The sequence below is a fragment of the Triplophysa rosa genome, unplaced genomic scaffold (genome assembly GCF_024868665.1).
Source record: "Triplophysa rosa unplaced genomic scaffold, Trosa_1v2 scaffold62_ERROPOS344091, whole genome shotgun sequence".
NCBI lineage: Eukaryota > Metazoa > Chordata > Actinopteri > Cypriniformes > Nemacheilidae > Triplophysa > Triplophysa rosa.
The window spans coordinates 3,183-17,015 of NW_026634645.1; the positions used below are offsets into that span (position 1 = coordinate 3,183).

Here is a 13,833-nt window from a genome sequence, read left to right on the forward strand (position 1 = left end):
TAGCATAATAAATAAATGACCAGATTCATTAATCAAATGACCAGTGTGGAGTCATCTGAAGACCAGTATACCTCGTGCTACGTTCTCCATGGGGATTTATGCTTCCTTCACTTTCTCTCGGAATTATCATAAATATGAGTTTCCGGGGTAAAAATTGCACATGAACGCCCTCTGATGTCATGTTTCCCACTAGGAAACTAGGAATACCTTTATAATGCAAATAATGTATTGTGTATACATAGGTATTATTAATTTTAAAGTAGTTTTCGTTCACCCGTAGTTTTAGTTCACCCATTCATGTACTTAAGCTATTTCAAAATGAAATCCATCTTCTTTTGAAGAAGTCTCATCTGTTTTGTTTCTGTTTAGCACAGTATTTGGTCGACTTCCTCCAAAATGTCCATGAACTGAACGAGGTGGTTCAATAGTGTTTCCTGCATTCTGACTTCTTGACACTGTTAAACGTGATGTCTTCTCGTGCTTGACATGGTGAACTTGTCAAAAGAAGAGTTGGACATATGACGTAGTATTTCTGTGCTCGTTCCACTCCCCCAGCATTCATAAACGTTTCGGAAAGTTTTTTTCTAACATGAAATTCCCTTACGTAACAAGTTTTCTTAGTCCCTCATTGGACAATTCTCCCGGAAAAGCACACCCACACGTCAACCAGCGGGAGCGGGAGAAAGAGCCGCCCATCAACATGCTTCGTTCGCGAAGTTCAGCTCTGTTTGTTTGTACATTGCATTTCGGTGAGGAATGTTATAGAAACTGTGGATATAACACCGGATTTGGAGATCGTTTGAAACTGAAAAGATGCCGGTCATGAACCGCACGCGGTAAGTCAACCTGAGTCATATGTCTGTGTTTTGTTGGCATTAGGCGCATACGTGTATAAGGTTAACAACACAAACTTATAGTGAATCAACAGTTATGCAGGGATAATGCAATGATGTATTGTGAGCTCGTGCTTTAGAAAGGGGGCAACCAAGCTATTTTTTATGATCAATCATTTAAACTGACAGATAAAGGCTGTAGTTATGTATTTTGTCTAGAGGGTATACTACAAAATAACAGGGTAAACATTTTGGGCCGGTTTCACAGGTTTAGTTTAAGCCAGGACTATGCCTTAGTTCAGGAGTTTCCAAACTGTTTTGTCAGCCGAACCGCTTTGATCTCATGTACTTGAAGTACCCCCTGAGAGGTACTCCCACTGAGGAAGTAAATATTTCAACAATTTAATAGCACGTTTGAATGGTTACATTTTTGTATCTGTTTTGAGATACAAATACATATTGTAATGAGATATTACATTAGTAATATTTAACAACTTGAATGTGCACAGGAAGACATTAGGAAGAACGTCGGTAACAAAACAGATCTCATCCCCCACTGACTGCCATTGTATTTATTTTCCCTACTATGGCAGTAAATGAGATCTGTTTGGTTACTGACATTCTCCCAAATATCTCACTTTGTTCTAAACTACAACGTTTTTTTTTGCTAAACACAAAGTATACAGGTTTGGAACAATCTAAGGGTGAGTAAATGATGAAGGAACGTTCATTTTTGGAACTATCCCTTTAACTACTGAATCCACATTATTCACAGCATCTGTTCTTTAAAATTGTCCAGTTGAAGCTTTGTTACCCATGTTATCAAACCTGCTTGGACTTCGATAACTGGTGCTCATGGTTAGATTTATTTAAAATTTTAACAGTTTTCCTGCATCCTCAAATTTCTTTCCTGCATGTGTGAGCACACTATAGCAATATAGCTTCCGATTCAGAAAATAAATCGCATTAAAAGTAACACACTGAGAAAATATAATGGGTAAAATACCACGGTTACCAGACATAAGAAAGGGAATATGATGTAAAATATTTTATTTTGTTTTTGTAAATGCTCCTAAATCTGATTCCACAAATTCCAAAACCCACACTTTGTATACTCCAAAAACAAACAAAAACAAAGAAAAAAACTTTATCATTGGATACTACTTTACAGGACAAAAAATGACAAATACTGTTAAATGTCTGAATATTGTACAAAGAGGGAAAAATATCCAAGAAACAAATTTCATTACAGCCAGTCATTGAGAAAATATGTACAACTCATTCATCTTAAAGTTGAAAAAATACACCATGCCATGTATATAACAAGCCCAGGACTGTTTAGGTATAGCAAGAATTGCAGTCCAAGTTAGCAGTGCACATAGAAAAAAAACCTTCATTTCAAACTGGTCTGCAAAGTGCCATTACCAGGTTTTGAATGATTTCATAGCATCGAGTTTGTATAAACATAACATGATTTTCACTTTTCAACAAAACACCAAGAGTCTTCTTTTCAATGTAAACATGAAGGTAGCATGAATCTAAGCATTGAGTTTTGTGAATGTGAAAGGCATTGAACTTCACCTCTGAAGTTCTGGGTGTGGTGTGGAGCAGCTGTGCTGGCGATGGGAAACTACCAGACGCTTGATGGGTGGATCTGAATGGAAATTCACAGCGCACTATTCTGATGAACAGTTAAGATCAGTCACAATCATGACTGGTGCTCGTTTCGATTGTGAAAATAGATTAAAAAAGGAAAGAAATTTCTTCAAGTGGTCAGATCATTTTAGACAAGTTTCTACATTCTAAATACAACAAAAATACTCTGAATAATTCTTACGTTTTTACAGATTCTGTACAATTTTATACAACACATATACTCTTAAAATGATATCTCGACATCCTTCTTAAATACATTTTTTTGTTTTGTTTTGTTTTACTGAAAACAAAAGATCACCCAGATAACGTTAAGGTAACATTTGGTCGAGTATTTACACATTTGTATTTATAGACGGATATTTACACATCATATATAAAGTAACATGTTCTGTCCGATCGGCAGGCTTTCCAAGCAGCTCGACTTCTTTGCTTTTCCACATTTTTAAAAAATAGCTTCAATCGATAATAAATACAAAAGCGGTCTCTTATTTTACAGAAATTAAAACAAAGGAAAAAATAAACTGACTCATGGAATCAAGTATTTCAACGGTATCTTTCTGGTTTAGTGCAAGTTAATCATTCCCTTAGCTTTGTCCCTAAGGAAGTCTTCTCAGTACATTCCTTGTTCAGTGGTGTCTACATTTCTGTAACTATCTGTATATATTTGTAAATAGATTTCTTTAGCCAGAGGACCAGCCTCTAATGTCTAAATAAGGCTGTGGCCAGCACTTTCAAGCCCAAGCCCACCTTTAAAAACCTCTCGCTCGCCGCTGTCTGCCAGAGCTCTTCATCTCGTCTCTCACGCAGATCAAAATACATTTACATTGTCTTTGCAATTCAGAGTAACCAGTGTGCAGCCTGCTTTTAGTTTAGGAGAAAGGTGCTCATATGCTATACTGACTCGCTTGCCATTGATTCGAAGCCTTACAGTTCTGCGGTCTAAAAATTTCTTTCTTCTTTTTTTATCTGTTGTTTCATTTTAAAAGGTGTCATTAATCATATAACTAAAACAAGGAATGCATATGTGTTGAACTGTCCGTCGTTTCTCTTCAGTTCATCCACTTCCGGCAGTTTACTGCACCACAGTGACACGGGATTTTATGCTGATCGTCCTCAAGGTCAAATTTGTAGTCGTAACACAACTACAAAAGAAGAAAGGAAACATACGGTCAGAGTTTGAGCAGAGTTCATGTAATTGAATGGAAATGGGAGGTTAGTTTCACCTCTTCGCCTCGCTGGATTCGCCGGTTGGAACTGATGATGATTTTGTGACCTCTTTCAAGTGTTACCACCTCAGCAATGCAGTTGGGTGCGCAGGAGTGGTTTATGTACCTGATGGATTTAAATGAGAAGAAGAAATGAAACCCAAATTGGACCTGAAACAAACTAAATGCAAGTATGTCAACTCGAACACTATTTTGTGTGTTGTTGCATTTCACAATAGATCAGACAATTCATAATACAATAGGGATGTAAGGATTCACTCAGCTCGCGATGCGATTCACGATACTGATCTCACGATACTGATCTCACGATACGACTTATTCACGATTTATTATAACAAAATGAGTTGAGACAAATTAGAAATGAACAACTGCCCTTTTTATTATTTCTCAAATGCTGCACATTTCTTTGTTAAATAGAAATATATTTGATGTCAAATAACAAAACTAAACTGCAATTTAAAATGTTAAATGAATAATACAAAAGTCTCTTTAATATAAAAACGTTGTCTGTGCTTTTCTAGGATTTTTTTACGTTTAAGAAATGTCAGCATAGCCACGTTTTTCAAGTTTGCAGTAAACAGCGACCCCCTGCTGTTCAAAACATGTATTGTCATTCATGCAACATTTCAACCGACTTGAATCGTCACATATTAGAATCGATTTTCAACCGTGAACTGTTACATCCCTATAATACAATGCAAGCATGTTACATTCTCACTGCCATCAGGGGTGTTATAGTGGGCATTAATGCAAATTGTAAGCAGTCGGTAAATGGTACATGCATCTGAAGTGTTAGCCCCATAGCGGCTGCACTCTAGCAATGTGTTGGCCAAGCATGCGTTTGCATTCACAGGTAAAGTATGTGTGGTTCTTAAAGTATTTGACATTAAGAAAGTTTCTTTTCCTCACCTTGCAGGTCCTCCTGTAATAGTTGCATCAATGACATGCTCACTATCAATGCGAAACATGTAGACTCCACGATTCTGGAAAAAAAACATTTTAAAGCACATGGACAGAACAGCCATATGTTCAGCATGACAAATAATCATGATTGAAATGCATACCTGCGCCTCATACATCTTCTCCTTACTATTTGCAACCTCATTGCGAATGATTGTACCAATATATTCAATCACCATGGTGTATTTTTCAATGTCTCTGGCTGCGTACAATCCTAATCCCTACATACATAAAAAAAATGACGATCCAATCAAAAAAGTGAATTTGAAAATCCAGTTTATTTGTCACACTAGAAATGGAAAGTTGAGTTGAGGGCATTATGGGATACAGTACTGCTGTGTGTACAGTAAACATGCTATTCCAAACATGGAAATTGTATGTTTAGATGGTAAAATCCATTAATGAGAGATCATTCTGAGTAAGACTCTTGATCTTTGCACCTGTATGCGTGAGCGGGCCAGGTAGACGTTGGACTTCCACTCGGCCTTCATGCGGCGATACTGGGCGGACTTGGAGTGGACAAAGTGTTTGCTGTATGGAGCGCCAGTCATCTCAGCTGGATTTCCAGGACTCTGCAGAGCTTTAGAAGAGCTGCAGCTGGTCAGTGTATGAGGCCTGCAGGAGAAACACACACAAATCTGCTTCATTTAAGATCAAACGGGCTCGAGAATGAAGACCAGCACCAGTGTGAGATTTCACAGCAGTGAACTCAAACATCAGCAATCACTGTGAATGACACAAGACTTCCTACATTCCCCAAAAAACTTTTTTTAAATTAATTCTCATTAGCATAACGAAATTTTTCTTCCATGGAAGAACAAAATGCAGAATATAACTTTGAACTTTCTGAAATTCCCACTTTTAAATTCAAGTGAAAGGGGAATGATGTGATCAGAACTGGAAATCCTTTTTGACTTTTAACACATTTGGCAGACACTTTATCTGAAGATAATTCTCTGTAAAAGTATTAAAATGCGAAAGATTTGCCATTCCAACTCACAGGAATTATGAAACGTGAAATGCAGGAATATCAAAGAGATGAAGTGAAAGATAACGGATTCGTGAAAACGGTTCACAGACATGAATGGCGATCCTCAAAGTCAAAGAGAAAGGCGAAAAACCCGAAACAACATGGACAAAACAAAAAGTTTAAATTATACAGAATACCTTAACACAAACCTCTTGACATGTGTGCATGCTTTAGGTTCAGAGCGGGCACATCCAGAAGGGTTTACAGCCAAAGGCAGCTGCATCAGTGGATTACAGCCATAGCGGAAAGTGTAACGCTCACACGCCTCCACACCAGGAAGCTAAAAAAAATCACAATTGAATCGATCTCATGCTATTTTATCTCTGGCTCATCTGTAATGCTGGGTTCACACCAAACGCGAACAATCACGTTCCACGCTCTTTATTACTCGTGGGAAAAGTTCGTTATTTTCTTCTTTATTTATATAAACTTCGCGGGAGATGAGATTGATGAGCGTTCGCGGCAATCGAGGCGCCTGAATTGCATCATTCGCATCGCCTGCCGCGAGTACGCATCTATACACGTCTTTGCATTGACTTGGTATGTAATTTACTCGCGCAAATCGTTTAATTCGCGTTTGGTGTGAACCCAGTGTAAGACTTACAAAAATACCATGAAAGTTGTACTATATCACTAACCTAATATATAATGCCTGTATATATAAATATGGCTATATATGTGTATGTATTAGTTTTTCTTCACTTTCTCTATTTCATATCACTTTCGTGGTTATATCTTTATTTATTCTGTGTCTTTGTTTTCTTGTACAGCTGCTTTGATGCAATGCAAAAAAGTGCTATAAAAATACATTCGACTTTCAGAAATCCATTCTGCCTGATTTCAAATGGACCCGGCTGTCAACATACACCTTTAGTATTCCGAGCTTCATTATATGAGCACTTCAAATAACATGGTTGAATTTCACTTACAGATTCCACGATCCTGGTAACAGCAGAAACGGTCAGTCCAAACAGATCTTCTCCCTTCAGATAGACTGGAAAGAGTTTCAGAGATCCGGTCTCATTCCTTCTCTCTGCCACCGGCTCCAGAACTTTCTCCCACACACCTGCAACGCAACATGAAAGACTGAAATACAACCAGACTGGAAAATTTCATGAACCACACATTTCTTACACAGCTGGCAACATTTACACTGCGAGTCAGACTCCCAAACAAAATAACATAAAATTAACCTTTTGCATTCAACTGATGAAAGGACATGTGGAATGACATGAGGGTGAATCAATTCTGGGAGAATTTTCATATTTGGATAAAGTATTGCTTAATAACTAGTCCTATTCCTGCATGTCTCACATGCTGCATTCAAGTATCAGAATATGGCGAGAGTGAAAACCCAGTTGTCTTGTCCTTAAAATCGGCTTTGGCTTACCTTTTGGCGAGGATCCGGTAAGAATCAAGTCATTGTAACCCTGCTCCACCACACGGATGACAAACTCTGGCTCGTCGTCGTTCTCATCGATGGAACACACGTAGTGGCAGCGGCGGTTTCCGTGACGCATGCTCCAGTAGATGCGGCTGGCCTCGTAGCCCACAGGAAAGATGGCAGACACTGAGTGGAAGGCCTGCATCTGCTGAGCAAGCAGCTGACCAACAGAATGAAACACCAGGGTGCCCACACGGAAGGTGTGTTCCCGTTCCCCCCTCTGAATGATGCTGGCGATCTGCCGTGCCTCGTCCCTCTGAACGTACACCCGGCGAAACACGGCGAAGCAGCGGAGCTCATGATCGGTCCCCAGCAGGCCTCCGAACGAGCTGCTTCCTCTGGGTCGGTGCAGGTGGCACAACATGGTCTTGTCTTTGAAGAAGGTGCACTGCGCTTTAACGGCACAGGTGAAATGGTAGGCGTTGGTGCAGCGCAACCGGTGGCAGCCGCTAGTGGCGCCGGTCTGCTGGCAGTACACGCAGCGCACCAACAGGCCTCTCCTCAGGGCCAGCTCCACGTTAATAAGAGCTCCGGCCTGGGTCTCGTATACCTCCGTCGACCACAGGGCACAGTTGAGGTGCACCCACAGGTCCAGATCCAGGTTGAGGAGGCGGGCCGCTCCGTCTGTGAGACCGTCTCCTTCCTGATGGCAGAAGCAACAGCGGCGCGTGTCTCTGGGCAGGGGCTCAGGCCGAAGAGCCGTCCCCAGTTTCTTCAGCAGTTCGTCCACTTCTGCTTCCCCCGGCAAGTGGTAGTTGCCCTTGGGCACCACAATCTGAATGCTCCACTTCCTCCAGCGCAGAGCCTTCCAGCGCTTAGCAGACAAGAAGCGAGGTTCATAGCTGCTGTTGTGCACGGATCGAGGATGAGGCTTCAGTTTGACCGTGAGAGTATCAGACTTGTCTCCTCTGAATGTTTCAGAAGTGATTGAAGGGAAGCATGTGAGAGGAGCGGATGGTGGAGACGGCTTAGGTTGCAGTCGAGCCAGACAGTGAACGTCCAGATCAGATATGTTGTTACTGTATTGATGGAGCACCTTCATCTGCTTGTCATCAGACTCAGACAGTAGAGACACGTTTGGCTGTGAGAGAAAGACAAGGAAAGATTTTTTTGAACCAAACATTTCTTTTATTAAGTTAAGAACGACAAGAATTTTGTCAACAATAACTTGTAGGAAAATATTACTAGTCTGTTTACAGTTTACCTGTTTTGTGCACTGTTAATACGCAGTTTTAATAATATATTTTTATACAAATTTCAGTTTTTTTCTGAAAATTCATTGCTGTTGGATGACGTTGTCACTCCTGACATTTGATTTGTTGAAATTCAACAGACACTGGACTGGAATGACCACAACACATCTAGAATGCTGATTTGAAATGAAAATTACAAATGGTCTCTTATTTTTTTCCATGGCTAGAGCTCCTTCAAATAATTATTTTTCAGCATTATATCAAACACTTAAATACCTTTTGACTGCATTTTATATTTGTTATGCATGTAAACAACGAACCTTTATTATACTGGAATTGTATATGAAGATTTGCTAAGAAATGCACAAAACTGTCAATGGTATTTTGCCGTTAATAGCCACGCCTATTAGGCAAGGTCCTAAGAACCCATCTAACAAAAATATGTTGTAAGAAAGCTTTTCTAACATTTCCATTAAGTTAAAAACTTTATTTACTATATACATATAGAGTGCTTCACAAATTCAATAGACCATGTGTCAACATAAAGAGATAACTAACAAACAAAAAATCTTCATAAACTAAAACAAAATAGTCTTCATTCACCAATAATAACAAAAAGAAAAACATTTTGTGTGGCCTCTCTTGGCCTTGCTAACAGCTTGCATTCTTACTGGCATTGTTTTGATCTACTTTTCCATAGTCTCAAATGTTATCGACTGTAACTGGGCATCTGAATAAAAAAATAATCAAGTGTTTTACTATTTATTCAGCCTTGTTTTGTCAACTTTAAAGGCGTCATATAGCGCATATACGTGTTTTTCTGTGTCTTTGGTGTGTTATAAGTTGCCCATGCATGTATTAGACACATAAAATTGCAAAAATTAAAGTGTCGGAACAAAAGACGCATTCTATCTAAAAGTGAATGCTCACCCAGACCTGCCTGAAACGCCTCGTGTAACCACACACCCACAAATCCACATCAGTTTGTGGTATGATTTGACTGAGACCGCCCAAATGTATACGCAGGCAAGATGGGTGTACCTTTCAGTACAGTTGCTTTGGAACCTGATGTTCCAAATATGGTAAGAGTTACATTCCCGTCACACGCTTGCAGTATTCGACCAATCACTACGCACTGGTTAACTGGCCAATCATAGCACACCTCGCTTTTCAGAGCGATGCGCTTTGTAAAAAATCTGCACGTTTCAGAGAGGCGGGGCAAAGAGGAGATACAAACATGCACGGTATGCGGAAAATACAGTGTTTTTTAACCTTAAATCGCGTATACACATTGCACTACATCTAAAACAAACGATAATATTCGTTTTAGCCCAGTCATATGACCCCTTTAAGAGAACGTTTAGAGAACGTTAGCAAATATACAGAGAATTTTCCCTGTTAGCTGGGAACGCTATGATGTATTTTGGTGAAGGTTATCTCTGCTGTCTCTAGCAGGGTTTTTAACAACATGAGCGTGAGTAAATGTCTGGGTGAAGTGTTCTGTTACTCTGAACGACTGCAGTACTCACCCTGCCATCTACTGATTTAGTCTGCATGTCAGCTGAGAAGAGAAGGACGCAATTGTGACTGCAGAAGACCAGATTCCCTTCAGCTCTTCCACAGGCCTGCAGAAAGAACATGCGTTTAATTTCCCATCTACTCCCCCTTATTATCATAAGATCCAAGTGCTTCACAGCAGGAGATCAAAGCTTGCGTATGTTTCAGACCTTTTGTTGATGCCATAAGGAATTATTACATTTGCATACTATTAAGAGGAGTGGAGGGGGTAAGAATGGAAGACATCAAAGGTATGCCATGATTCAAATGACCTGAAATGGGCCTAAGTGTTTTTGAACTCTGGCATCTCATTGCCTTAGTGTATGCGTGTCCCTTGGGTAATGTCAGTTAACCCAATGATTGCAGCAGCTCAGATTTTCACTTCCTATTAAGCAACCAGATTAGCATAATAGTGCTATTCTGTACCACCTTAAGGGGCAATGAGGGGGTTGCACATTGTGATTCAAGGTCCCAAGCTGGAGCTCTGCATACAGACCAGGATTCGGTATGTAAACACTTGATGGGACTGCTCTATGACGGACTGCTGTAGACAGCGGCTATTGGCGTCCAAACGAAAAAAGGTTAAGGGGCATCTTTGATCCGGGGTCATATTCTGTACATGATTTCTGTGTGTTTTATACCAGTTTATTCATAGGCAGGTCTTTGGTAGATTTGCGTACCCCATTTCCAAGAACCACCACCTTGCAATGAGAGCACCACTGTGGTTTAAGCCCTGGGCTGTTTCCACTCTCCTGATAGTCTGATCTGACCACAGCGGAACCTGGAATAAAGAAACATTTTAATTCTACAAACAAATCAAGTCTAAACAAGCCATTACAAGCAAACAAGTTACTTCTGCAATAGGCAGAACGGTCACACCGTATGTGTTTTGTTTTATGCATACAGTACGTACCCTCACTGAATGAGTGAACCGGTGGCTGGAGGAGTCTCATCACAGGTTGCTGATGAAACAGGGCAGTTTGAGGAGGCACCTGCTCTGATTCTAGACACCGGTTCATTTCATAACTGCCCGGGATGGACACGTTCAGCATGTTCGCCAATGTCAACATCACACCTTGAATGTTCTAGGACACAAGCAGACACATAATCAAGGGTGGGGTCTATTCATCCGTCCCCTAAACAAGAGGCCGTTTACGCAAGACCGCTTTCAACTAAAAACGGAAAACTTTGTATGCGTTTTGGCTGTTCATTTACACGACGACGGCGTTTTTGAGCACTGAAAACGCAAACGTTTGAAAACGGGTCTCAAAGTGCACGTTTTTGAAAACGACGGAATTAGCGTTTCCCAAAAACGATGACGTCCTACGGATGCGTATTACGTGTTCAGTCTGTAGGCATGCGCGAGTATTCCCCAAACAATAATGTTTGTACTGCGTGACATACTTATTACCATTTTTCCAGCAAAAAGGAGATTTAGCGTGCGATCACACAGAACGCGCCTTTCATGTTCGAAAATGCGTGGCGTGCCGCGCTGCTCTTTTGGTGACACTTTGAAAAGAGCAGCGCGCAGCGTTTTTTTTATGTTGAAAGGTAACCACCGAAACAACGCGAGCTCCGGGTAACCCGAAACAGCCACAACAAGTTTCTCCATGTCTCCAGGCGTCTGTAAACCTCCGTTGCCACAAGGGAAGCCCCGCCTCTCCACTTATTCGATTGGACAGTGAAAAAATGACGTCACATGACGTCAAGCGCTTTTCTTCTCAGAGTTGAGTTTTTTTCAACTTCGGGTGCTCAGAGCGCTCCGCCTAAAACGCGAGGTGCAGCAGGCGGCAGAAACGCGAGGCGCCCGGCACGCATAAGCAGCGCGCAAAACGCTCCCTGCCAACTGAAAACAATTCAAAAGAGGCGCGTCTCACAGCAAAAGATGCGTTCTGTCTGATCAGGCCCTTCGCTTTGAAAACGCTGTCATGTGTGCGTGAAACTTTTCCAAAAAGCAAAGGAAAAAGTTTTCCGTTTATCATCGTGTAAACGTACTCTAAGAATCTAATACACAGATTCAGACACTCACCTGTGCGGCAGCTGGCTTCAGAGTAATGGCTACAGACACCAGATCAGATCTTGAGCAGGTGGACAGCTGTCCAAACTGTGAACCAATGAAACTGCATGCTGGCTCTTTCTTGACTTCCCACAGTTTGGCTTCAGAGCCTAGTGGGAAAAAACATCATGTTACCAACCATAACATAGACTCTAGTTAACTGATGTGAATGTGAGATGAAGAAACCTGGTGACCAAGAATTTGGACAAAATGGTCACTTCAGAGGCTGCGTGCCGTATATACAGTAAATGCCATCTCTAATGTGTGTATGTGATGTCTTAGGATGCTGGCTCAACAGTTTGTTTAGTTTACCTTTCCCACTGGCACTGGGCAACATGGGGATGACTGGAGAGGCAGCAGGAGATGGTGGCTCTTCTTTAACTCGAGAGAGATCCGGATAACAGCTGATCTCCATACCCACTACACTCTCAGGAGAAGATGACGGAACATAGCTGTCAGGAGTGTCCCTGTCCTCATAGTGATCCTGACCCCTGTGGATAAAAAACACAAAACTACTTCAGTCATACTGATCAAGGCCTTATGGATAATAAAGGGTACTCGCATTCAGACTGCTTGCCTACGGTTATTAAACTATCTTATGTACCGGTTATCACCAGAACTCCTTCAGAATCTCAAAGTTAATGTCAATGAGAAAATAGTCACTAGATTTGATGTTTTTGAGGTTCACATGACTGAACCAGAGCTTTGTCAGAGTACTACATTTCTCCTTGCTGTAAAAATGACATTATAGCATAAGCACAGGTTTAACCAGACCTTTCTTTGTCACAATAACCATTCACTCTTGTCCCTGCAGTTCATGGCCATAAAATGTATGCTGATGGCTGTGAGTGATATGTGGGAATAAATAGCCTGAAGACGTACCGAAGTTCCTCCTGGTTGTTGTGGGGTGGAGTCGGGAGGGAAGCGGGAACATCAACAGTTTTAGGACCCTGAGTGATTGTGTGAGTCAGCAGATCATCTTCACCTTTAAATGAAACGCTGAGCTGCTTCTGAGCCAAGCTTTTAGAAACTGACAAACAATCACAAACGATGGTCAAAACCAACGGAATTATCATGTGGCTCAACTAACATACAATTACAGTGGATAACTTAAGTTAAACAAGTTGTTAGTTAAATACAATATTATTTGTATCAATTGTATTATAAATTAAATGCATTTTAATAGAAATTGTATTCATATATCAAGTCATTATTTTTGGACATACGCTGCTTTATAGTGCAATTCTGTCTTTATAGCCCATAGTTTGCTATGTTGTCGTTTAGATTTAGCTGGGTAAATACACATTTATTACATTTTTCCTTTCAGACAGCAGCATGCAACCCAGCTCTTGTTAAACAGATATTAGTGTTGACATCTCACTAGTGTTTCAATCTATATAACAGATTAGATGACAACTGACATTCAGTATGGAACAAATACACTTTGTGGTTTGGGTTCAATAAGGCACTGACATTTCTCCCACACATCATTGACACATTTTCCCTCCATGAATCTGTATTTGACAAAAATACAAATATTGATCTACAGTACATTGATCCCCTCTCTCTGGATGTTGCATTGAAGATTTCAGTTTGTACATGTGTGTATTTTCCATACGTCCAGTAGTCGTGCATAAAGGATTCAGTCAAGCCGTTCATACCCTCATGCTCACCCATAACTTCGGCTTTTCTGGCCAGTTCCTCTGCAGTAGCAAAGCCATTTAATAACTTCTGTCTTGCCACAGGGGGCGGTGTGGGAGGCAGTGAAGCAGGCGGTGTTGGGGGATTGCTAAGATTGTTCTGCTACAAACACAAAAAACTCCTTAAGAAAACAGTCTGAAACAGCTTCATTTCTACAGAAGATGCTGTGCATTCACC

At 40.8% G+C, this 13,833-nt stretch overlaps 1 protein-coding gene across 1 annotated transcript in view; it reads right to left on the reverse strand.

Moving 5' to 3' along the window:
• Nucleotides 1-1,866: 1,866 nt before the first annotated feature.
• kmt2ca (lysine (K)-specific methyltransferase 2Ca) overlaps nucleotides 1,867-13,833 on the reverse strand; it is a 122,429-nt gene continuing 110,462 nt past the window's right edge. The window contains 15 exon segments of the mRNA XM_057328655.1: nucleotides 1,867-3,631; nucleotides 3,713-3,821; nucleotides 4,625-4,698; nucleotides 4,780-4,896; nucleotides 5,116-5,290; nucleotides 5,855-5,985; nucleotides 6,635-6,771; nucleotides 7,096-8,230; nucleotides 9,872-9,967; nucleotides 10,541-10,680; nucleotides 10,813-10,984; nucleotides 11,929-12,065; nucleotides 12,268-12,446; nucleotides 12,838-12,985; nucleotides 13,629-13,758. Of these exon segments, the coding sequence (XP_057184638.1) occupies nucleotides 3,539-3,631; nucleotides 3,713-3,821; nucleotides 4,625-4,698; nucleotides 4,780-4,896; nucleotides 5,116-5,290; nucleotides 5,855-5,985; nucleotides 6,635-6,771; nucleotides 7,096-8,230; nucleotides 9,872-9,967; nucleotides 10,541-10,680; nucleotides 10,813-10,984; nucleotides 11,929-12,065; nucleotides 12,268-12,446; nucleotides 12,838-12,985; nucleotides 13,629-13,758 (2,973 nt within the window). The 3' untranslated portion in view covers nucleotides 1,867-3,538.